This window comes from Schistocerca americana, chromosome 5, assembly GCF_021461395.2.
Source record: "Schistocerca americana isolate TAMUIC-IGC-003095 chromosome 5, iqSchAmer2.1, whole genome shotgun sequence".
Classification (NCBI taxonomy): Eukaryota; Metazoa; Arthropoda; class Insecta; order Orthoptera; family Acrididae; genus Schistocerca; species Schistocerca americana.
In genome coordinates this window covers 228,197,540-228,222,963 of record NC_060123.1, presented here as the reverse complement: position 1 = coordinate 228,222,963, position 25,424 = coordinate 228,197,540, and the positions used below count along the sequence as shown (strand labels likewise).

General features: G+C 41.5%; 1 protein-coding gene across 1 annotated transcript in view; it reads right to left on the bottom strand.

Moving 5' to 3' along the window:
- The window catches only part of LOC124616280 (armadillo repeat-containing protein gudu), a 209,134-nt gene that overhangs the window by 86,536 nt on the left and 97,174 nt on the right, over window positions 1-25,424 (bottom strand). The window contains exons 6-7 of the mRNA XM_047144582.1: window positions 18,288-18,398; window positions 17,974-18,198 (exon numbers count right to left, since the gene is read on the bottom strand). Of these exons, the coding sequence (XP_047000538.1) occupies window positions 17,974-18,198; window positions 18,288-18,398 (336 nt within the window). The remainder of the gene's footprint in view (window positions 1-17,973; window positions 18,199-18,287; window positions 18,399-25,424) is intronic.

Genomic DNA, 25,424 nt, shown 5'->3' with positions numbered 1-25,424 from the left:
ATTTGATACAGATCTCCAGTCTCTTAATGGGCTCAGTATGGGAAGAATCCTTCACACAAATTTCTCTTGTACTAATATCACATCTCATTTCACTAAAAGTATGCATAAAGGGTCATGAAGCATATTGTAGACAACAAATGGGAAATGAGAATATTAATAAATGAATCTAGTACATTAAGCAAACAGGAGACACTAGTTATGTGTTTAAAATTTTTATGTGGAAAATGCTGACAACAGTCAAACTACGTTTTTAGATTTGACTTGACTAGAGTGGCACAGCTTCTAGTGTTACAACTGTCCTCTTTAAAAAACTCAACTTCTTTGGAATGAGTGAAGAATACTTAAAAGAATGTCTTATATGTTTTTCGTTTGATGATGTTTCAACTATGATACAGAGAAGCAGTGGTGTAGGGGTGGAACTTAAGACTGGCACTGCAGCAGCAATAGACTAGAGCTAGCTGTTAATGATTCCATCAGGGAAGTCCTTGGAATTAATTACTTTCAGATATTTGTAGAAAAACTGTATGCTGTATACAATGAATCTCCCAAGAACAAAAGGGAAATAAACATCTATGCAAAAGCTTTGGGGCAACAAATGTTTCATATTGGTAAAATTTTACAATTCACTGGGTTTCATCAACTAAAACAACTCTACAAGCTAATTGGGAAAACTTTGACAGTTATATTCCCTTTTTAACATGGGTGAGGATGACGTTACAAGAGATCAAAAAGAAAAAGGCAAATATTCTGCTTTACAGAAATATTTAGGAAATGCAGAGTTTGTAGGGAATTTAAGAATAATGTTGCATGCATTGATAGGATTAGCTGATGTATTTATTGCAACCTTCAAAAGAGGGAAATGAAACTTCCAACAGCAGAGATGGCATGTTGAGTTGCAGACAGGTACAATATTGCAGTGATCTTTCCTTTTCCTAACACTGCTGTTATTTCAGCCTGAAGTTTCCTTGTTCGATAAAAGGAACTGTTCAAATATTTCAGTCATTGCAACAAAATTTTGACCATTATGTTAAAGTAGCTAACTGTGTGACTAAAGTGAGTAATTTAAAATCTGTGCCTTTGGCAAGATCCAATAAAATACAAATCATACATGCTTACAGTTTTACAGGAGTCTTTCTACTCATTTACAAATGAGACTATAACCCCTTTAAGAAATGCTCTTTTGGTGGATCATGTATCTGATTTGATGTTCATCAACAGGACCTCTGCTTTCTGTACTGAATCCACTGCCATATGTGAAATTCTGGCTGGTAACGGAGAGGCAATCAGCATAGGATGTCTATTGTTGGAGCAACATCCCTTTGAGCCTGTCTGAAAAATTTTGAGGTATAGGGTGAATACCACAAGTTATAATTTTCTGACTAAAGCCCGGGTTAGAAGTGAGCTATCATTTATCATCATTTATTCAGTTAATGGTTCCAACATGGTTTAACATGATTGTAATGGGAGTTCATGTTTATGGATAGTTTTCCATAAGTACATGACACTCTGAACATAGTCAGGTTTAAGTGGTTCTATGGTCAGTTCAGTGTGAGGACTGAATTACCATTGGAACTAGTGATTCAATTATTGGCTGTAGATAATTCCATAAGCTTTCATCCAGGTTCTGTAGGGTATACAGAGGAATAGTTCATTGAAAGTGTAGATCTCTATTGTAGATCTTGTGCAGTTTTGAAGCCATGCTGGGGCATGTAGGATTGGTTTAAACCGTAACAGGATTTTTAAACTGAAACTGCAATATTGTGAATAGTTTTGATTGAAGTTTGATTGGAAGGTGTTGGAAGTCAGTAGAGCCAGTATAGGTTTTGACTTTGTTCCAGTTTTCAAAACTAGTGGCCTGTACAGAACACTCTTGCAGGAAAGAGGAGGTTCTGAATATTGCTGGCTGTTGTATATGGAAGCTTTGAGATCATGGGATGATTCATCTGCTAAATTTGTTGGAAAGGTCCTAAGTAAATATTTCTGGAACTTTTGGAATTCATGATACAGCATAAGTAGAACACTATTTTGTAAGGTCTAACTCTGACATTTTATTATTATGTACACAAACCCACTTCAGAGATATCTGTGGCAAGTGTCCATTTTAAAAATGTGGGAAAAAATAGAAGAATAGCCAACACCTGAAGAGACAGAACTTTGATTATTCGTGTTAATTTAGTGTCAAAGTAGTGACAGCAATTAGTTTTTTTTTTCAATGAGCCAGTTTAATAGTAGTGTAATGGATCTGGGAGATGTGTTATTTTCTACTGGATTTGTCGATACCAAATTATAAATGTTTTCTTATATTTTTGTCAAAATTTTTTTGTTGTAATTTGCCTTATGTTAATTTACTTATATTTTTGAGAGTGACAGCATATTGATTACTATTAGTAAATGTGATGAAGAATATCAAAGAGACTGATTACAAGTGGAAGCTTGTGTGTTGTGTAAAATGTCTTTGACGCTGGAGCTGTCTTTGACTGTAGTCAGTCGGCAGTTAACTCTTGGTGTGTGTTGACGGTAGAACAATGTGCAGGTCGCCATCATAAATAATTTGCAACCACATTCGAAGAAATGGTATTTGAAGCACCAAAAATGTGGCAAATGCATTGAACCAGGTCATTTCTGCAGCTGACAAAGATGCATTGTGGAATCATTCTTCCACTAGACAACTGAAGCCAAGACCAATATCGCCATGTAAACATCTAACGGAAAATGTACTGTCACGAAATACGCCAAATTTAAGTAAATAAAAATAGTGAGCATATTTCAGTAGTATTTTGTAGAAGATGGGCACTCATGCAGAGTGACATACTGTATGTTTTATTGTACGAAAAATAAACCATGTTCATGAAGGAAATTTAAAAAACATACCTACTAATTTATTAGTCTCCCCAAGATAAAAATTACAAACTCCAACTCTATCTGTAAATAAAAGAGTAATTAAAATGCTAGAAAAAGGATAGATTGCTACTCACAGCATAGCAGAGATACTGAGTTGCAGACAGGCGCAACAAAAAGGCTACTAAACACGTCAGCTTTCAGCCATAGGGCCTTTTTCTGAAATAGACAAAAAGTACACACACGCACACACACACACACACACACACACACACACACACACACACACACATTCATGCAAATGCAGCTCACACACACATGACCACTGCCTCTGGCTGCCAGGGCCAGACTGCAAGCAACAGAGTATGACAGGAGGAGCAATCTGGTCGGGCAGGGGAGGGGGGGGGGAGAAGGTGGAGGTTATTTTATTTAGCGTATGGCATTTAGACACAATTGTTATTACAATCAATATGCAAAATTGTAATAATTTGGCATTAGATATTCTTACAGTTATTACAATAGTTATACAGAATTATACAAAATTATACAAAATTACACATAATACACATGTTACAGTAGTTATACAAAGTTATAGTAGTTTGGAAGTAATTACAAACAAACATCTAATGAGTTAATATATGCAATTGATTCTGGAGTCGCCATCAGGAAATCTTCTGGAGTCCCATCATAGGCTGTCCTGGGGCAGTCTTCTATTATGTGCTGGATAGTTTGATTTTCTCCACATTGACATAGCGGCGATTCTGTCATGCCCCACTGGTAGAGGGAATAGGCGCATCTGCCATGTTTAGTTCTAATTCTGTTTAAAGTTGCCCAGGTTTTGCGTGATAAGTCAAAACCTGGAGGCTTCTGGGAGATACATGGAAGTTTGCTGATGTTCTTTAAGGACCATTCTTGGTGCCAGGCGCTGGTTATGTTGAATTCTTCCTCTGTTGCAGATGTGGCTATTGCGGTTCTGATGGGTGACCTTCTGGAGCGGAGGCGGCTTTGGGTGGCATCTTCAAAATTCTCATGGATGGGTAGATTCCGATTGCTCATTATCTTTTTGTACTCTCTTATAAGAGCGTTTGTGCGGCGTAGGTTAGGGGGTGGTATGTGGCTTAGTACTGGGAGCCATTCCACGGGTGTAGTCTTTATTACACCAGCGATCATTCTCATTGTGTTATTGAGCTGTGCATCGATTCTATGGGTGTGGGGGCTGTTTAGCCATACCGGCGCACAATATTCGGCAGCTGAGAAGACGAGACTTAAGGCTGATGTCCGTAACGTAGTAGCTGCCGCTCCCCATGTCGTTCCACAGAGCTTCTGTATAATGTTATTCCTTGTTTTTAGTTTCTCTGCTGTTTTCATTAGGTGACCTTTGAAAGAGAGTGTTCTATCGAGGGTCACACCTAGGTACTTTGGGGTTTTATTGTGGGTAAGCCATGTGGTCTCGAATTTTATTCTGAGCTCCCTCTTAGCCGCTTTATTGTTTAGGTGAAAACATGATACTTCTGTTTTGTTGGCGTTAGGTTGCAGGTGCCATTTTCGGAAATATTCTCCCATCTTCTCCAAGTCAGCTGTTAGGGTCTCCTCTGCCCCTTCAAATGACTGACTTCTCGTTGCAAGGACCCAGTCATCGGCGTAGCCAAACTTCTTTGATCTTGTTTCCTGTATGTCTGCAATGTAGAGATTGAAGAGGAGTGGTGCAAGCACCGATCCTTGAGGTAGGCCATTTTTTAATTTCCTCGGTGAACTAATATCTGAACCCATGGTGACTTGGATCGTTCTGTCATTCAGCATGTTATTTAGTAGGTGAGCTGTTAGTTTACATGGGATTATGCGGAGGAACTTATAAATCATGCCTTCTCTCCAGACTGTGTCGTAGGCAGCTGACAGGTCTATGAATGCTGCAGAGGTTTTAAGCTTTCTTTGGAACCCAGCTTCAATGTACGTCGTGAGTGAGAGAACTTGATCGACACAGCTGCGGTTTGGTCTGAAACCTGCTTGTTCGATTGGTATAGCATTGAGTATTTTCTGGCAGATTCTATTGTAGATGAGCCTTTCTAACAATTTATATATTACTGACAGTAGTGCTATGGGCCTGTAGCTCTTCGGTGAGTTTGTTGGTTTCCCTGGTTTTAAGATGGCTATTATTTTCGATCTTTTGAGGTCACTAGGCACATTACCGGTTTGGATGATGTCGGTGAAGAATCTCGCCAGCCAGAGTTTTGTGTATTTACCGCAGTGTATCAGGAGTAAGGAGGAGGCAGAGGTGGAGAGGGGAAGGGAGAAAAGAGTACAGGTGGGAGACAGTAAAGTACAGTTTGTGGAAGCATATAAGGACAAGGTGCAGAGAGGATAGGGCAGCTAGGTGCAGTAGCTAGGTGCAGTCAGGAGCTAGACAGAAGGTTGGGTGGGGGTGGGGGGTGAAAAAGGAGAGATGTAAAAAGACTGTGGGTGCACTTGTGTAATAGACGGCTGTGGAGTAGGAACAGGGAGGAGGATAGGTGGGTCAAGGACGATGACTAACAAAGGTTGATGCCAGAAGGTTTATGGGAATGTAGGGCGGGTTCCCATCTGTGCAATTCAGAAAAGCTGGTGTTGGTAGGAAGGATCCAGATGGCACAGGCTGTGAAGCAGAAGAACATTGTGTTGGGCAGTGCACTCAGCAACTGGGTGGTCCAGCTTTTTCTTGGCCACAGTTTGTCTGTGGCTGCTCAGTTTGTCATGCCCATGTAGAATGAAGTACAGTGGTAGCAGCTTAGCTTGTAGATCATGACTGGTTTCACAGGTAGCCCTGCCTTTGATGGGATAGGTGATGCTTGTGACTGGACTGCTGTAGATGGTGGTGGGAGGATGTATGGGAAATATCTTGCACCCAGGTCTATTCCAAGGATATGAGCCATGAGCAAGGGGTTGGGAGCAGGGGTTGAGTAGAGATGAGTGAGGATATTGTGTAGGTTTGGTGGCTGGCATACAGAATAGCACTGTGAGAGGGGTAGGGAGGATAGTGGATAGGACATTCCTCATTTCATGACACAACGAGAGGTAGTCAAAACCTTGATGAAGAATGTGATTCAGTTGCTCCAGTCCTGGATGTTACTGAGTCATGAGGGGAGTGTTCCTTTGTGGCCAAACAGTGGGACCCTGAGAGATGGTGAGTGATTGGAGAGATAAGGCATGAGAAGTCTGTTTCTGTACAAGCATGTGAGGGTAATTACAATCTTTGAAGGCGTCAGTGAGATCCTTGGTATATTTCAAGAGGGACTGCTCATCACTACAGATGTGATGGCCATGGATGGCTAGGTTGCATGGAAGGAAATTCTTGCTGTGGAATAGGTGAAAGCTGTCGAATTGGAGACATTGCTGGAGTTTGGTAGATTTGATATAGATGTAGGTACTGATGTAGCCATGTTTGAGGTGAAGGTCAACATCGAGGAATGTGGCTTGTTGGGTTGAAGAGGACCAGGTGAAGTGAATGGAGGAGAAGGTGTTGAGATTCTGGAGGACTGTGGCTAGGGTGTCCTCACCTTCAGTCTAGATCACGAAGATGTCATCAGTGACACTGAACAAGGTGAGGGGTTTGAGATTCGGGATGGTTAGGAAGGATTCCTTCAGATGGTCCATGACTAGGTTGGTATAGGATGGTGATATGTGGGGACCCATTGCCATAACCCATATTTGTTTGTAGGTGATACCTGCAAAGGAGGGGTAATTACATGTGGGGATATTGTTCGTCATGGTGAGCAGGAAGGAAGCTGTAGGTTTGGAATCCATAGATCACTGGGGAAAGTAATACTCAATAGCAGCAAGGCCATGGGCATGAAGGGTGGTGGCTTCAATAGTGACAAGCATGGCACCATATGGTGAAGGAACAGGAACTGTGGAGAGCCGGAGGAGGAAATGGTTGATATCTTTTATATAGGAGGGTAAGTTGCAGGTGATAGGCTGAAGGTGTTGGTCTATAAGAGCAGAGATTCTCTCAGTGGGGTCACAGTAACCAGCCACAATGGTGTATCCTAGATGGTGAGGTTTATGGACTTTAGGAAGCATGTAGAAGGTAGGAGTGTAGGGAGTGGTAGTGGTGAGGAGAGAGAGAGAGACTGGAGAGAGGTTCTGGGAAGGACTGAAGGCTTTGAGGAGAGACTGGAGATCCTGCTAGATTTCTGGAATGGGGTCACTGTGGAAGGGTTTTTAGGTGACAGATCTGACAGCTGGCAGAGCCCTGTTAGCTTGAATGTCGAGGGATATGGGGAATGATGGTGAGGCAAGGTTCCAGGTTAAGAAATTCTGGAAAGTTAACAGGATTACAGGGGGTGACTTGGGGAGGGGGGGGGGCAAGGAGCTAGATCACAGTTGGATGGAGTAGTGAACTGAGTCAGGCGGGGTTAAGCGTTGATCTTAAGTTGAGTCGGACTGGTAGGGTTGGTGGCAAAAATGCTTTTCCAATGTAGGGACCGGGAGAAGGAGAGAATATCTTTAAGTCGAGCATGATTGAATTTTGAAGTGAGACAAAAGGTAAGGCCTTTGGAAAGGATTTACACTTCTATGTGGCTAAGGCTTTTGGAGGAAAGGTTCATGACTGTTTTTTGGATGTGTTTAGGTTCTGGATTCTATATGGTGGTCGAAGGAAGTTTTTGAGGATAGGGTGAATGTACTAGGTCTGTCAGGCAGGGACTGTCAGCTATGAAGGGATGTGGGGGAGGGTTGGAGGCCATTTTAGAAGTAGTGGGGATGGTAGTTAAAGGCTATAGTAGGAAGTGAACAATTTGGAGAGGTTTTTGTGGGGGCCGCAGCTGTGTGTGTGAGTTGCATTTGCATGTGTGTGTGTGTGTGTGTGTGTGTGTGTGTGTGTGTCTGTCTGTCTGTCTGTCTGTCTGTTGCCTATTGTTGACAAAGGCCTTAATGGCCAAAAGCTTTATCTGTGACAGTCTTTTTGTTGCGCCTATCTGCGACTCAGCATCTCCGCTATGTGGTGAGTAGGAACTTTCCTTTTCATAATATTGTTACATTCCATACTGTATTTTCCACTGTTTAAGTTGACGTTATACATGGTTAAGTGGTACTGTATTGGGGAGGAGGGGCAGTTATTTGAATTAATTATAGTGTGTAACCTCACAATGTTTAAGCATCATTTTCTGGCAGATTTCAGGAAGTTTAGGAGCTCAACAGCAGGGGATGGTGAGGCTGTCCAAGCTGTGACTGCAGTGAGATGGCACTGGCAGTGTGACAACAAAAAAGGAACATGTGCAAAATAGATGGAACAAGTAATGATCCAGAAATACTTCCACATTATAAACAGTACTGTAATGTATTAACAAAAGTTACAAAAAGTCTATATTTCGCCACATCATGTCTAAAATTGACAGTTCAGACAGTAGAATAAAATCAATATGGAATATTGTCAAAGAGAGAAAGGTAAAGGAGCCATAGAAGATGACATTATTTCTGTTAAAGAGAATGAGAGCATTGTTAAAGAAAGTTTGTGTGTAGCAGATTTCATTAATAAATACTTTTTAAAAAAAGGGTAAGAAAATTCATGCAAATAGTTCAGAAGAGAAAGCAAAACAGTATGAAAAGAAGCAATACAAAGGGGATTTAGTGAAATAGAACTTAATCTCACATCCTCAAGTGAAATAAGAAAGATCATCATGACTCTAAGAAGTAAATGTCCATATTGAGTGAATAATAATATAAGTTGTAGTCCCACAGCATATAATGTTTCCCAGACTGATTAAAAATATGTTATTGTGCGACATCTCCAAGAAGGCAAAAAAGTCTACTAAATGTGAATTCTAAAATATATACCTTAGGAGCAATGAGCACTATTTCATGTTCAATACTGGGAAACAAATCTCTTCTGCTGCAAGCTCTTTGCTTTCTGTGTTGTTAGAGGAGGTACTATGGACCAAAACAAGAAAAAAATTGTCTAGTAAACCCGGGCCCTAGGATGCATACCATAAGAGCTATGATCACTTGTTCATCAGAAGAAATGTGTTTCACAATAGTGAAAATGAACAAGTGCTCATTTCTCTTACGATATGCACTTCAGAGCTCATGTTTAATGGCAATTTTTTTTTTTTTTTGTTCCATATTACCACCCATTAAAATGTGGAAAGCAAAGAGTTTGCAGCAGAACTGTTTCACAGTAAAGAAGAGGAAATTAATTAAAGTCATATGGAACGAATGACTGAAACATCATAAAGGGCATGCTCAACCATCTAATCCGAAAGGTTTTTTCCTATCCATATCCACAGCACCTATGAAACACTGCAGAAGGCGTGGAACTGAATCCAGGACATTGGTACAAATACTGGTGGCCAGGGACTTCATGCCATTACCCCTCATGTCCCCTGTGCCATAAAGGCAAAGGAAAAATTGTCAGCAGCATTCTGCATACCTAGATGGTGATGTGACAGGATCCAGTGTATTTGCGTCAACATGGTCATTGACTTATTTCACAGGATTGAGGATGAAGAAGTGCTCATAGCTCTTAAGGTATGCATTTTAGAGCCCATGTTTACTAGATTTTTATGTTTTGAATAATCATTCCTGTCATATCCATAAATATTGACCATTCCTTCTGGGATACTCTGTATAAAGAGTGTGGTTTCGTCCAAAGAGTGAAGCCCCATAGTGAAGCTGATACCTCACAATGGATCCACAAGCCAAGTACAGTCCCTGCCAGATGCAAGCACGGATGAGAGACATTGATAAAGACACACCGTCAAGAGGTTCGATACACTGCCACTGCTGGAGGTCTACTTGCAGAGTGCAGCATCACTCGCCCTCTTGCCCCACTTTTTGATAGCCCAGTCTGATAGCAGCATCATCACAACTCAGATCCAGAAACAAGCTAGTATATCATTAGTCAGAACTGTGTACCACAGTTCACAGTTAAATGAATGTGAATTTGACTGTCATTCAGTACTAACCAAAGTAATAAACAGTTATTATTGTGTTCTACGACTTTACTAAACATACAGTGTCATTCATGTGGACATGAAGAGTTTTACTAAAGTGGACTAATATTCTTTATATGTGTTATAGTAACTGCTCAACCTCCTTCAGAAGTAAAACTAGTGAACTGTCATCTAGGCGTGCTACAACTTTTATAAAAAGAACGGTGACAACACAGATGTTATTAACTTCCAGCCAGTCTCACTCCTTACATCATCTTCTAAAATTGTTGAGAAGCTAATTTATTCCAGGGTTGTCACCAACCTTTGTATTAGAAGAACACTTAGCCAACTGCAATTCAGATGTCAAAAAGGCCACTTGCTGAGACAGTTTTTTTACATCTACTGTGCACATAATAAATTAATTAAATGATAAAATATCACCAGTTGGGATCTTATGCGATTGTGTGAATCATAATATGCTATTAGAGAAGTTAAGCTTTTATGGACTACACAGTTTCGCACACTTCTGAATTGTTATTTAAAAAAAAAGAGAATGCAAAAAGTTATCCCAGCTGTTCGAGTAATACAAGGAAGGCTGCCACATCATCTGCATGTGGGGGGGGGGAATTACAGTGGGAGCTCTATGGGGTTTGATCATTGTTTAGTTACAGTTCTCGCATTATGTTAATCATCTCCCATTTTATTTGAAAATGGAGGTGGAATTAGTTCTGTTTGCAGATGACAGGAGCATTGTTGGAAGCCAAGCAAAGGTGTATCCAAATAGAAAATAGTAAATAATGTCCCTGTGAGTTACTGGCTGGTTTAGCATAAATGGGCTAGTTTTAATCTCCATCCGGTTTTGTATTTCATAAATATCCCACCTTCTGTTAACCTCATATACCAACAAAAAAACATTAACAGTGTGGAAAGTTCTTAGATGTGCACATTGATGAAACTTACACTGGAAAAGCCTGTAGTAAACCTTCTAAAACATTTAGGTTTGTCTACTTTTGGTATAAGAATAATTGCCAACTTCGTGTATATAAAACTCAGTAAGTCCATGTAATTTGCATATTTTCATTCACTGATGTCTTACGGGATAATGTTATGATACATCTCCTCAATTAGGAAAAAGTATTCATTGCACAAAAGAAAATAATCAGAATTCAGTAGGAATTCATGCACATTCATCTTGCAGGCATCTCTTTGAGCAGCAAGGAATTTTAACCACAGTCTCACAGTGTAGTTATTCTCTTATGAAATTTGTTGCCAACAATCCATCTGAGTTTGAGAGTAGCAGACATATTGACAGCTATAACACTAGAAGAACAAATAATTTGCATTGCTCTTTGATGAGTCAAAATATGGCATGGAAAGGAGTAATTTATGCAGTTTTCCAATGTGCCCCTGGGAATAAAATTACTGATAGGTAGCAGAACTGTTTTCAGATTGTTGATTAAAGATTTTTCTCTGTAACAACTTTTTGTATATCATAGAGGAATTCTTGAATAGAGATAATTATTCTTAAAGCTGTGGTTTCAAAAAATCCTTAATAGACAAAATCACAAATGTGATTTTATTGATTACTGCTTTTCGGCTTATCTACCACCCATCTTCAGATCATAACAAAATACCTAAGTTAGTGTACAACTGCTAAATGATGGGACACATTGTAATAATTTGCATGAGGGAGATTGTTTGTTATGCAATCCAATGGAACATTTATGTAAATTATTATGTAAATTATATTTAAAAACAAAGATGATGTGACTTACCATACAAAAGCGCTGGCAGGTCGATAGAAACACAAACACACACATACATACACACAAAATTCAAGCTTTCACAACAAGCTGTTGCCTCATCAGGAAAGAGGGAAGGAGAGGGAAAGACAAAAGGAAGTGGGTATTAAGGGAGAGGGTAAGGAGTCATTCCAATCCTGGGAGCGGAAAGACTTACCTTAGGGGGAAAAAAGGACGGGTATACACTCGCACACACACACATATCCATCCACACATATACAGACACAAGCAGACATATATAAGACCATCTGCTTGTGTCTGTATATGTGTGGATGGATATGTGTGTGTGTGCGCGAGTGTATACCCGTCCTTTTTTCCCCCTAAGGTAAGTCTTTCCGCTCCCGGGATTGGAATGACTCCTTACCCTCTCCCTTAAAACCCACTTCCTTTCGTCTTTCCCTCTCCTTCCCTCTTTCCTGATGAGGCAACAGTTTGTTGCGAAAGCTTGAATTTTGTGTGTATGTATGTGTTTGTTTGTGTTTCTATCGACCTGCCAGCGCTTTCGTGTGGTAAGTCACATCATCTTTGTTTTTAAATATATTTTTCCCGCGTGGAATGTTTCCCTCTATTATATTATTATGTAAATTATTATATAAGTCATAGCATGTAATGGACCATCCTTTCTGAGGCTAGTTTCCTTGTTGGAAGCTGGTTGTTAATCCACTGTTTGCTGGCTAGGCCTGTCACAGCTTCACCAGAACTCAATTAGCTGCCATTTTCTGTAGTTCCTACAGGGTCTTCTCAGTTACTATATCAGACCTGGTGCACTCAAAGTCTTCACTCTCCTTCACTCCTGTAGTCCACCTCGTATTGTGTGGTGTTGTCCACTTCCCACAACTTGGGCGAGAAGTTGGTCTTCTGAGAGGTTGGTATTCTAGATGGTAGAAAGGTGTGATGGCATGTATTGGAAAAAGAGGCAAGGACTGGGCCACAGTGAACAAAGAAAGATGGGGGGAAAGCAGGTCTAGATGGCAAGAGTCTGTTCGAAACAGACCCTGCCTGGGGAAGGAAACTGTTCAAGATGATGATGAGATGTGATGCACACAGACAAATTCAGACAGTTCTCATATGTGTGCTCTGTAGAATGAGATGCGTGTTCTCATTTTGAGTCCATAACAGTCACTGCTTATGACATTACTTTAGAATAACAAAGTTACAAGCATGATCTCAGTGTTCATGTGTGAAAACTGTCTGACTCAGTCTGTGTGCATGATATATGATAGCCTTTTATTCTGGGATAATTTACATCACTGTTCCATTGGGCTGCACAACATATGATCCTGGTCACATAAATTATGATGACAAGTCCTGCTGTTTGGCAATTGTACACTGATCAGTGTATCTTACTTTGATCTGAAAATGGCTTGTAGATAAGCTGAAATTATTAATCAATAAAGTTGCATTTGCGATCTTGACTATTAAAGATTTTTTGAATCCACAGTTTTGACCTAACAGATTGCTTATCAGCAAATCTGAACATGCCAAATTTTCTAATGTGTGTTCTATGTTTGTTCAGTTGACATGTTCCACATCATAATGTTTACTGCAAATATGAAGTGTGGAACATGTAACTGTTGTGCAGGACTGTCCCTTGTGTACTTACTGTATCAGAATGTGCACTGGCAACAAACACAAAATAAATAATCCTGTTCTTTCCTGTGTTCCATACATCACCTTACACTGTGTCAGTGTTCATCACAATTGTCTAAACAATACTGGTACACAGTTGATATACTATTTTTAGATCAAAGTAAAGCAACAATAAACCACTTCCCATGTAGCATTTACATGTCTGATATGTGGGAATATGAAACACAAAAAAAGAAAGCCAGAGTTTAGCATTCCACCAGAGTTGAAGTAGTACAAATAAGCTGGACAAGGACAGAGGCAGAAGTTAGCCATGAGACTTTTAAGTGAACCATTTCTGTACTTGCTTGAATTTCTTTAGATAAATAAGAGTATGGCTGGAGACGCAACTACCAACCAAGACGGAACAGTGGCAAGACACTGTAATTGTGTTTGGAAGGACTCCAAGCAAATCCCCGCCCAGCCACATGGATTTAGATTTCCTATGGTCTCCTTAAATCACTTAAAGCAAATACTAGGTTGGTTCTGTCGAAAAGGGTTCAGTTGATTTCCTTCTCCTTTCTTTTCTAAACCAAGCTTGAGCTTAGTCCTGAATGACTTGTTGCCAATAGACAGGTGAACCCTGCACCTAGATGTGCATCATAGCTAAAGTGCCACCTCACCCACCACCATCATGAATCATTGATTACTTGGAATCACCAGTGACACTACTATTAATTTAAGCAGTGAATCACAGATGACATTGCTACTCTTAGACAATGCAAAGAAGAATAAAGGACTGTTAAATGGCATGGATGGTTTAATGTGTACAGAACATGGACTGAACATAAAGCAAAGAAAGCTGAAAATAATGAGTAGCAAAAATGAGATCAGCAGAAGGCTTCACATCAAAATTGGTGGCAAAGACGTAGATGAAAAGAAGAAATTCTGCTACACTGGGACTGAAATAACACATGGTAAATGAAGCAAAGAAGATTTAAAAAGGAGACTATTACGGGCAAAGAGTGCCTACCTGTACAAAAGAATTCTACTAGTATCAGATATCAGGTTTAGTTTGAGGAAGAAATTTTGGAGCACTGCATTATTTGGAAAAGAATGATGTACTACAGGAAAGAAGAGAAATATAGCATTTGAGATGTTGTGCTATAGAAGAATGTTGCAAATTAGGAGGACAGATGACAAATGAGGTGCTTCTCCACGGAATCAGTGAGGAAATGAACATAAGGAGATCATTGACAGAAAGAAGGGACAGGCTAATAGAACTTCAGGAAATAACTCCCATGGGACTAGAGGCAGTTGTAGAGAGTAAAAACTGTTGGGGAAAATGAGGTAGGAATATATCCAACAAATAACTGAGGCCATTGGGTTCAAGTGATGCTCAGAGATGATGAATTTAGCATAGGAGTGGAAGTCATGGTAGACTGCATCAAATCAGTCAAAAGATGGTTGACTGAAAGAAAAATTATGTTATGATAAACATATATGAGAAGCAAATTTTTGTGCCCTGCTAGGCTTCAAACCTAGATCTCAGTACAATCTTGAGTCTGTGTTTAACTTCAGAGGAACGTCTGAGAGCTGGCTGTCTATGGGGCTGCAGCTCTCTCCCAAAATGACACCAGTTTCTTCTTAATCATCAAAAAGAAAAGACTCTTTGAAACATGGCTTTCAGATTAAACGGCCCCAAAAACTTTTTAAGCTTTGTAGTTGGTATTATAGTAGATTAAGAAAACACATTCATCTACTCTAAATATTTTGGACGCAACACGGTAATACAGTAGAGTCTCGATAGTTCGAGTCTCAATAGTACGAGTTTCCAATAATCTGAGCCTCTTTAAAAAAAATAAAAATAAATAAATAAATAAAGTTTGCAACGACCTACCTTCTTTTTTTTTACTGACGTGATAAATAATGAAAACATCATTGCAAAAGATAGATAGGGAGAGTACAGCTCAGTGACAAAGCAGACAACAATGCAATCAACACAGACGATCTCAGTACAATCTTGAGTCTGTGTTTAACTTCAGAGGAACATCTGAGAGCTGGCTGTCTATGGGGCTGCAGCTCTCTCCCAAAATGACACCAGTTTCTTCTTAATCATCAAAAAGAAAAGACTCTTTGAAACATGGCTTTCAGATTTAACGGCCCCAAAAACTTTTTAAGCTTTGTAGTTGGTATTATAGTAGATTAAGAAAACACATTCATCTACTCTAAATATTTTGGACGCAACACGGTAATACAGTAGAGTCTCGATAGTTCGAGTCTCAATAGTACGAGTTTCCAATAATCTGAGCCTCTTTAAAAAAAATAAAAAATAAATAAATAAATAAAGTTTGCAATGGCCTACCTTCTTTTTTTTACTGACATGATAAATAATGAAAACATCATTGCAAAAGATAGATAGGGAGAGTACAGCTCAGTGACAAAGCAGACAACAATGCAATCAACACAGACAATTAGCTCGCTGCCCTGTTGCACGAACATCTGTTGTCAGTATGGCATGAAATACCCCGAGTGCTGCCGGCTGCTACCGATCAAAACTGGGGAGTCATACGCTGCTTTAGTTCCCAGTACTGTACCTGTGCTGTACAGTGTTGTGTGTTGTTTTGTTTGTTGACTGTGTGTTCCATTGTACACCTTACAAAGATGAGTGCTGTAACAAAAAAGAGGAAATTTGTACCTTTGCATCTAAAATTAGAACTAGCTCCCATTGGGAAGTCTGCCGAGCCAAGAGCATTCAAGAATGTATCCATCTCAGCTCTTCCAGTTGTCTATACACATCAGAATAATGCCTAGATGAATCAGGAAATCTTCAAGAACTGGTTTTTTAACTCATTTGTACCTGACTGCAAGAATTTTTTAAAAGAAAGGGGACTGCAATGCAAAGCAATTGTGCTCATGGATAATGCATCCTCACATCCAAGTGCAGGAGAACTGCAGTGCGACAGTACCTGTGCCTTGTTTTTCCCACCAAACGTTACCTGTCTCATTCAGTCCATGGAACAGGGCGTTCTGGAATGTCTAAAAAAAAAAAGTATCGATGGCAATTGCTACAGTCAATCCTGCATTCCGAAGACAACGAAACCATTGTAGGAGCTTTGAAGAAAGTGGCTTTGAAGGATGTTGTGTACTGGATTAGCGAATCTTGGAGCGAAATAAAGTCAGACCCAATTTCTAAGTCATGGAGGAAAATTCTACAGGAAAGTATGCCAGGCAAAGAAACTGAAGATTTAACAGATGAGGACGATCAACCATTGTGTAATTTAATCAGAAGATTGCCAGGGTGTGAAGAGGCAGAAGAGGTGGAAGTAGGCGAGTGGTTAAATTCGGTTGAACAGTTGGAAGTGACAGACACTTCTATAATTGACATGGTTAACATTTCATCGCAGTGTGAGAGTGACAAGGATGATGAGGCAGAGGTTGCATCGATGATGAGTCACACCGATGGCTATGCTGCTCTCGAGGCCACCATATGCTACATGGAACAATAGCCTGAGGCGACACCAACTGACCTACTGCTCCTGAGATAGTGGAGGAAAAGTTGCAGCTTCGCCAAACGAAAGACACTTCACTATTACTTGTCTAAATAAATAATTATTGTTATTCTACCAATGCAAATGCATGTGTAAATACTTTTATTTTAATAAAGTTCATATTTTGACCTGTATTACTTACAATATCATAATATTTCTTTTCCCCATTTAAATTTCGATAGTCCGAGTTTTCAATAGTTCGAGGTGGTTCCGGTCCTGTTTACCTCGAACTATCGAGACTGTACTGTATAAAATTTATGAGCTCAGCCATGGCCCCCCATCCCCCCCCCCCTCCACAAACAAAATTCTGGATTTGACTGTGCTTGCTACTACAATCTTTCTGTGAGGGGTATTAGTCCAACAGTATGGTATCAAAGCCTCTGTTGAGTTTGAATGTTACATGTGGAAACAAGTGACAAGTTGAAACTACAAGCTGGTTGACAAGACGTACAAGGTGAATGTAGTTGGTAGTGCACTGCACATATAAAGAAGACATCCACGTTTTTCAGCTCTCGTTTGGCACACAACTTTAGCTTACTGGAAATGTTTGTCTATTGAAAATCGTGATGATCCCTCTTTATAGGTGAATAAGTATGAAATAATTTAGATGAACAAGAGAAAGAACTCAGTGACATGTGGAAACATATAGCAGAGAAGGAGAATGAAAGCCCCAGATTATGAAAATAGACTGCATCTTTTAAGGAAAACATGTACAAGACCCTACATTATTCAGAGTTCTGCTCCTGTGTTTGAGGCCCTTTCCAAATCAGACTGATGGAAGGCAGGGAAGGAATTCAGACGATAATTGTTAGCATTCCAAGAGGAAAGTGTAAGCCATTCAAAAGTTAAATATGCATACACTGAGAACTGTGATGGAATTCATTGGGAGAAAGGCGTAAGTCACTCCTTTTAATATCTGCTGTGCAAATTTGGGTAACTGTATTCAAGGAAACTATACTACAGTGCTATTGCTTTCATCAGATGCCTATTGTAGTATATGAAAGTAAGTTAAGAGAATCTAGGACATGGTATGGTGGGCATTTGGGGAGTGGGGCATGTAGACAGCCATTTTTCTTTGATGCTGCACAAGCAAATGGAGTAGGACAAAGAGTGGATGATATTGATAAAAGGTATCATTTATCAGTGTTTGTTCAGCTTACATATATATATATATATATATGGCTAAAATTTAACAGTCTTCTGTTAATCAGAAAATGTTCTTAGACTTTGTGAATAACCTCCTCCTTGTTTACATTTCATTATGTATAGTTTGTGATGTTACAGAGCAAAAAGTAAACTTTGCTTGAACAGTACCTCCTCACTTTCATCCTGTAGCAGACTAACCAGGACCTCTACAGTTCTCAGTTCATCAAACCGGCGTACATTGTCAGGGCTCATGGAACACTTCCAGATGGCCCCAGTCACAGCAGCCAGCAGTGGTTTATCTTGGTGGACATTGCTGTCCCGAGCAAGTTTCACCAATGGGTCCAAACCACCGTTCTGGCGTACTAGATCCCTTGTAATCTCATCTTCTGCACACTGCTCATGAAACCAATGCATTACTGGTATTAAGAGCTGTTCATTTACTTTCATTACCGTATATTTAATAAGACTCAAATATGTCTCACCTTGAATATAGCTGAAGCACAGTGTTTCTTCAGTTCCATACTTTCATCAGAGAGGTGTCGTACTAAGTCGATTATCATACCTTCTGTTTGGATTGCTAGTTGATAGTTTTTCTGGAAAGAATGAGAGATCTCATTACTGAAAAATGTATGCAATAATGTAATCTAATACAGAATGATAAATCTGTTTAAAGTTTTAATTTACATTGTGAATAACTGAATAGTGGCCTCTAAAGATGCCTAAAATATGTTAATTCTGGCACAACATTTCAAATTATTTTATTACTTGTGTAAGAGTATCATAAAAAATTCAGACAGATTATGAAGATGCTAGGATAAATTTGATAAGTTAATTTGTTGAACTTAATGACAAGAGTCAACTGCTAATTTCTGCACTAAGCATTGATCCTCTGCAGATCTTTTTACATTTCACTAGCTTTTCTGGCATTGTATCTTTCTTATATCGATGGATATGTAAAATGTTATATTATGAAGCATCAATCTGATATTTAACAAACTTTGTAGACACTTTCATCACATAACTGGTGATTAAATTTTCATTCCATGTGCAGTTTATCTCCAGCAACATCAGTATGAGGTGTGATGCACTGTGTGTAACCTCCATCCAGATTTCAGCTCGTGGCGTCTGTCTGTTCGTCAGAGATGTAATACTATGAACTTCTCATTGTGTAAACCTTTTATCACACTCTTGTCCTGTGTCCATCTAATCACCATTCATTCTGAGGTCATTGCACTAAACCAACTGTCTGTGTGATTTTCTCTGTGGTTCTCTTATGAAAATGGTGCAGTATTTCTTAAATTCCAACACACACTGACTTGTATCTACAGGCTGACAGCTGCCATCACCCAGCACAGAAGCATGGAGTCTGAGAACACTCGTACACCAAGCCAAAACACTCTCTGATGTAGACAGCCTGACAGCGGAAGGTGTTCACAGACAATGGATACTCCACCAGAGACATCCGCAAAGCACTCCATCCCACCAAACGACCTGAAGTAACAGGAGAGGAGCAGGAAGAAGCGACCAGGAATGTAGCCTTTCTACCGTATACTGGACCTATATCTGCCAAGATCACCAGAATCTTGAAGAAACACTATATCAAGTGTGTGTTCTGCCCACCTAACAAGATAAGGACGCTCTTTGGAACTGTAAAGGATGATTTGGGGTTAAGGAAACCTGGTGTCTACCATATACCATGTGAATGTGGGATGTCTTACATCGGTCAAACTACCAGAACAGTTAAAATAAGATGTAAAGAACACCTGAGACATACCAGGCTACGACAGGTAACTAAATCTGCAATAGCAGAACATTGCCTGGACCTTCAGCATACCATGGACTATGACAAAACCAGGATCCTGGCTCAGACCCCCCGATTCTGGGCTAGTGTCATTAATTAATCGATTGAAATCAAGATGGCGGAGAACTTGATCAACCGGGAAGGAGGATATCAGCTTAGTACTGCGTGAAATCCTGTTTTCGAACTACTGCAGAAACAACGGAAGAAAGTTCCTTCCTCCAGGAATGAGCTATAGACGTCCAAGGGCGTAAGTAACGGAACAGAACGGCATTGGCGATACCAGGCGGCAGCAAGCTCCTTGGAGGACGGTCGTCATAATATGCAGCTCCAACAGCAGCCGGATGCCGCAGGAAGCGCACCTCACAGGCGCATACCGGGTTTAGAAAGCCAAGAGAATGGCTCGGCCGCGAGAGGAACTCGCCGCGGTCGCAGACAGCATAAGGAACATCAACAGAGACATGGGAGTGCTAGAATCGGGCGTGGACCCAATACGGTACGCCTTGGAATGTCCGCTACCTCAGAAGAGAGCCGCAACGGGCGCGGACTGAAGATGGAGCGCCTAGAGACTGATACCACTGCCAGAAATAGCCACAGTGGGCGCGGACGGCATAGGGAGCGCCACACACCGCCTAAGCATAAATATAGGACGAGGTCAGCTCGTCAACCAGTCCCAGGGAACACCTGGTGAAGACGCCGAGTTACGACGTCGAAATATCGTGTTGGGAAGACGCAGACCACCGGCAGTACACCTGATTCTACGAGATTACAGATATGGGACTAGCTGCAAACTCGAGTCCATATTGTCAGGTTGGAGAGAAAATGGATGTTATCAAATAAGTAGACAGACATGGCGAATGGATACATTGACAGGATACAGGATGTCAAAATGGACAACATGCAGTATGCCAAATGAGGGAATGCCTTCTAGGAATAGCTTCTGTGGCAGTTGTGTATGGTCTTTCTGCCGTGAGAATTGGGGCTGTATGCAACAGAAAAGGACGATCTTGAAAATAATTTGATTGGCCAGAAGAAGAACATAAGCTGACCAGTTGTGTAAACCCCCCTGGATTTTGCGTCCCAACACAAAACAAAAAAGTTCATGACATTTGAGGAAATTGTAATGAGAGCTCCAAAAATGCGAAATGGCAGCTTTCTTGAATCTTTTCATTGATTTTCTCCACCAGTTCAGTATTGACGACGCTCAGCTGGCAACTTCTCTCTTCCTTGCGAACTTTAGTGTAGCCATTGGTAATCCTCTATTGCTTGACGTTTTTTAGGAGACCAGTTTCAGTGAAGAAATTGCTATGTTTTAGAAAAGTTCTAGTAGAATGTAAATGTTTTTGGGTTAAAGGTGACCCAATCCCTCCCCTCTCCACACACACACACACACGCACACACACACACACACACACACACACACACACACACACTCCTATGTCCCTGCATGCTGCTGGCTGGACTGCAAGTGCCACTGCTGCATTTCTTCAGGTGGACTGGTTATGGCGAGGTAGTATCGAGTGGGGTGAGTAGAGAGAGAGGGAGGTAGGGAAAGGGACTGGGGTGTGTGGCTAGCAGCTCAGAGGGAGGCAGCCAGCCGGTTTGCTGGCTAGGAATGCGGGAGGTAGGGGTGGCAGGTATACAGGCTAGGCATGTGATGTATAATTGTAGTAAGAAGTGGGGAGTGGCACACATGGAAGGTGACACTGGAGATGAGAGTTGGACGGGCAAACTTTTGGTTAGAGGGTGCAGTGACTGAGTTACCTGAGTCTGAGGTCAGGACGATTACAAGAGGAGAGGATGCATTGTAAGAGTAACTCCCACCTGTGCAGTTCAGGAACGATTCAATCAGCCCAGGTTGTGAAGCAGTCATTGGAATTGGGTGTTTTGTGCACAGCCGCATGTTGTGTCACTGGATGATCAACTTTGTTCATGGCAACAGTTTGGTGGTAGCCATTCATCCTCATGGACAGCTGGTTGGTAGTCACACTGACATAAAATGCTGTGCAGCAGAGTTGGTATATGACACTGATGTTTTCACAGGCAGCCCAGGCTCTGATGGAGTAAGCCAGCGACAGGACAGGAATAGGAAGTGCTTGGTGGGTTGATAGGGCAGGCCTTGCACCTTGGTCTTCCACAGGGATATGATCCTGTGGTAAAGGGTCAGGAGTGGGAGTGTCATAGGGATGGATTAGTATGTTGTGTAGGTTGGGTGGGTGACAGAATACCACTTTAGGAAGGGAGGGAAAGATCTAGGATAAGATGTCCCTCATCCCAGGGAATGGTGAAGGAGAGTTAAAGGTCTGGTTAAGGATATGGTTCAGTTGTTCCGGTACAGGGCGATATTGGGTGACAAGGAGAGTGCTCTTTTGTAACTGATTCTTGGGGGAGTTGGGAGGATTGGGGGTGCTGAGGACATGACACGGGAAATCTGTTTGTGGAATATGTACTGCCTATCTGTGAAAGCCTTCATGAGGCCTACAGAATACTGGGCAAGTGAGTTCTCATCACTGCAGATACCTTATCCACAGATGGATAGGCTATGCGAGAGAGACTTTTTGGTGTGGAAGCGATGACAGCTGTCAAAATGCAGGGACTGCATATTTCGTGCAACGTGGACAGAGGTATGGATGGAGCCATCAGAAAGGAGGAGGTCAACGTCCAGGAAGGTGGGACATTGGGTTGAGGAAGACTAGATGAATACCATGCTAGTACCCACGTCCTGGCTCAGATGCATAAGCAGACTTTTAGCAAACGTTCTCACACTTGAACATGAGATCCACTTTAGACGCAGATATATGGGGTACAGAGATTCTGTCCACGAGGGAAAGGGGGTGGGGTCGGGGGGGGGGGGGAGGAAGGGAGGTGGCGTCAGGAAGGACCTCTGGTCATCTACTGTTGTTAACATTGCCACTACTTATACTGCAACTTCGATGACGTAGATGTTTGTGAAAAGGCAAAGCAGAAGGAGACGATGTGATGGCTAACCTCAGGAGATTTTGATACTGTTTTCACTTAAAAATAGTCTGATTCACAAAGAAGGTTTGTGTGTATAATTTAAAAATATTTCGTGCAAATTGGCTGAACTATGATGATGTCTGTGGATTACACCCTGCCTCCTCAGAACTTTCATAGCATGCAATGCTTGAATCGTTTAAATTATACTAGAACTGGAAGTTGATACTGAGTACCCTAACTTTGTTCCATGAATGTTATTCACAACTGCTCACAGTGTCTCGTAAACAAAATTACCGTAATGCCAGACGAGTAGTCAGGCCGTACGAAGCTGTGCCCAAAGGTCCATGTAAACGATCATACAATTTGTCAAACTTCATCAGTTTGCCAAATTATTTGGCTCTGTGCGTCTTTGTTTGGCGTGTTTGTCAAACATAGACTGTGCTTGAGGCGTGTAAGAGAAATTTTGATTGACAGCTCATTTGACAAGATAGATGTTTGTGTTGCTGCTCCACTGCGCTTGTTTAGCGAGAGAGAATTTTTCTCACTGTATCACGAGTTTCCACAATTGCGGAAACTACGATCAAAAGATGTTTGTACTGTTCTCGGGTGTGCAGCCGGGTGCAGTCGTCTTCATACCACGATATTTCGACAGCGTACCTTGCCGTCATCCTCAGGCGATGCCTGTACAATGAGCGTCTTCGCTACATCCCGCCTCCTCTATCCTGTCTCATCATGAAGTCGAGACAGCTGAGCAGACACTCTTTCCTGACGCGAAGCTTATCCAGCTTTATAGAGGGAGGACACCCGAGAACTCTACAAACAGTCGATTCGTCGGGAAGCTAAAGATGACACACTATCCGCGGAGGGTATGGATAAAAACAAAAGAACACTGGCAGTTACCAAAATGATAGAGGCGTTGCATCTTCCCCACTCAAATATTACGCAGGAAGAGGGTGAGAAGAAAACCGATATTCTATCCACATTAAGCGGGAGTGCAACGAAATAAAAAAAATCGAAGCTGTCTGGTTCTTCCACGCACGACGCACATGTTCTCACGTTGCGGTATTTTAATGAACTTTAATTAGATTTCGCATGGGTGTGTTTATATCTAAGTTTCAGCCATTACCAGGACTAGCGACTTCTTTTCTTTTTCATACACAATGCTAAAGTTCAATGCAAGTTGCATTGGTAGCCATGGCCATTGGTGTCAAACTACACTCAAAGACAAAAAAAGTACGACGCATCATGAAATATTATCCAAATAGGACGGAAATCGGTAGATGTGATGTACATGTACAGAAAATCAAATGATGACAGTTTCATAAAATTTGGATGATTTATTCAAGAGAAAGAGCTCCACAAATCGAGCAAATCAGTAACACATTGGTCCACCTCTGACTATTATGCAAGTAGTTATTCGGCTTGGTGTTGACTGATAGCGTTGTTGGATGCCCTCCTGAGGGATATTAGGTCAAATTCTGTCCAAATGACGCATTAAATAGTCAAAATCCCGAGTTGGTTCGAGGACCCTGCCCATAATGCTCCAAATATTCTCTTTTGGGGAAAGAGTCGGGGACCTAGCTGGCCAAGGTGGGGTTTGGCAAGCACGAAGACAAGCGGTAGAAACTCTCGTCGTGCGCGGGCGGGCATTATCGTGATGAAGGGATGGCTTGGCATGAAGGCCAACAAAACAAGGGATAGAATATCGCCGGCGTGACGCTGTGCTGTGACGGTGCCGCGGATGGCAACCAATGAAATGAAATGGCACCTCAGACCACCACTCCTGGTTGTCAGGTTATATGGCAGGCGACAATAAGTTTGGTATCTACGAGTGGAAATTGGAAATTTGTGGTAAGGTCTTATGGGACCAAACTGCTGAGGTCATCGGTCCCTAAGCCTACACATTTTTTAATCTAACTTAAACTAACGTACCCTATGGACAACACACACACACCCATGTCCAGGGGAGGACTCAAACCTCCGACGGGGGCAGGCGCACGGACCGTTACAAGGCGCCTGAGACCACGCGGATCTACTACTGTATGGGGCTTCTCCAGACACGTCTTCGGCCTGGAATCTCATTAACTGGAGTAAAACTGTCTTCAGTGACGAGTTCCGCTTCGAACTGAGCCCTGGTGACCAACGAAGACTTGTCTGGAGATACCCCAGACAGCAGTAGGGCACCAACCTGGCTGTGGCCCGCCAAACAACCTGACAACCGGGAGTGACGGTCTGATGTACCATTTCTTTTCGTAGCAGGACCGCTTTCGTTGCCGTCAGCGGCACCCTTAAAGTACAGCGGTACATCGACGATATTCTACACCCCTTTTTGTTGACCCTCATGGCATGCCGTCCTGGGCTTACTTTTCAGAAAGATAACGCCAGCTCACAAACGTCGAGAGTTTCTACTGCATATCTCCGTGCTTGCCGAACCCTACCTAGGCCAGCAACATCGCCGGACCTCTTCACAATTGTGAAATGTTGGATCATTATGGGTAGGTCCCTCCAACGACCTTGGGATTGTGACCATCTATCGTGCGAACTGGACAGAATTTGGCATAATATTCCTCAGAGGAGATCCACAACTCTGTAAATCAACGCCAAGTCGAATAACTATTGCTCGTATAAGGACCAGAGGTGGACGAGTACGTTCTACATCTACATCCATACTCCGCAAGGCACCTGGCGGTGTGTGGCGGAGGGTACTTTGAGTACCTCTATCGGTTCTCCCTTCTATTCCAGTCTCGTATTCTTCGCGGAATAAAAGATTGTCGGTATGCCTCTTTGTGGGCTCTAATTTCTCTGATTTTATCCTCATGGTCTCATCGCGAGATATATGTAGAAGGGAAAATATACTGCTTCA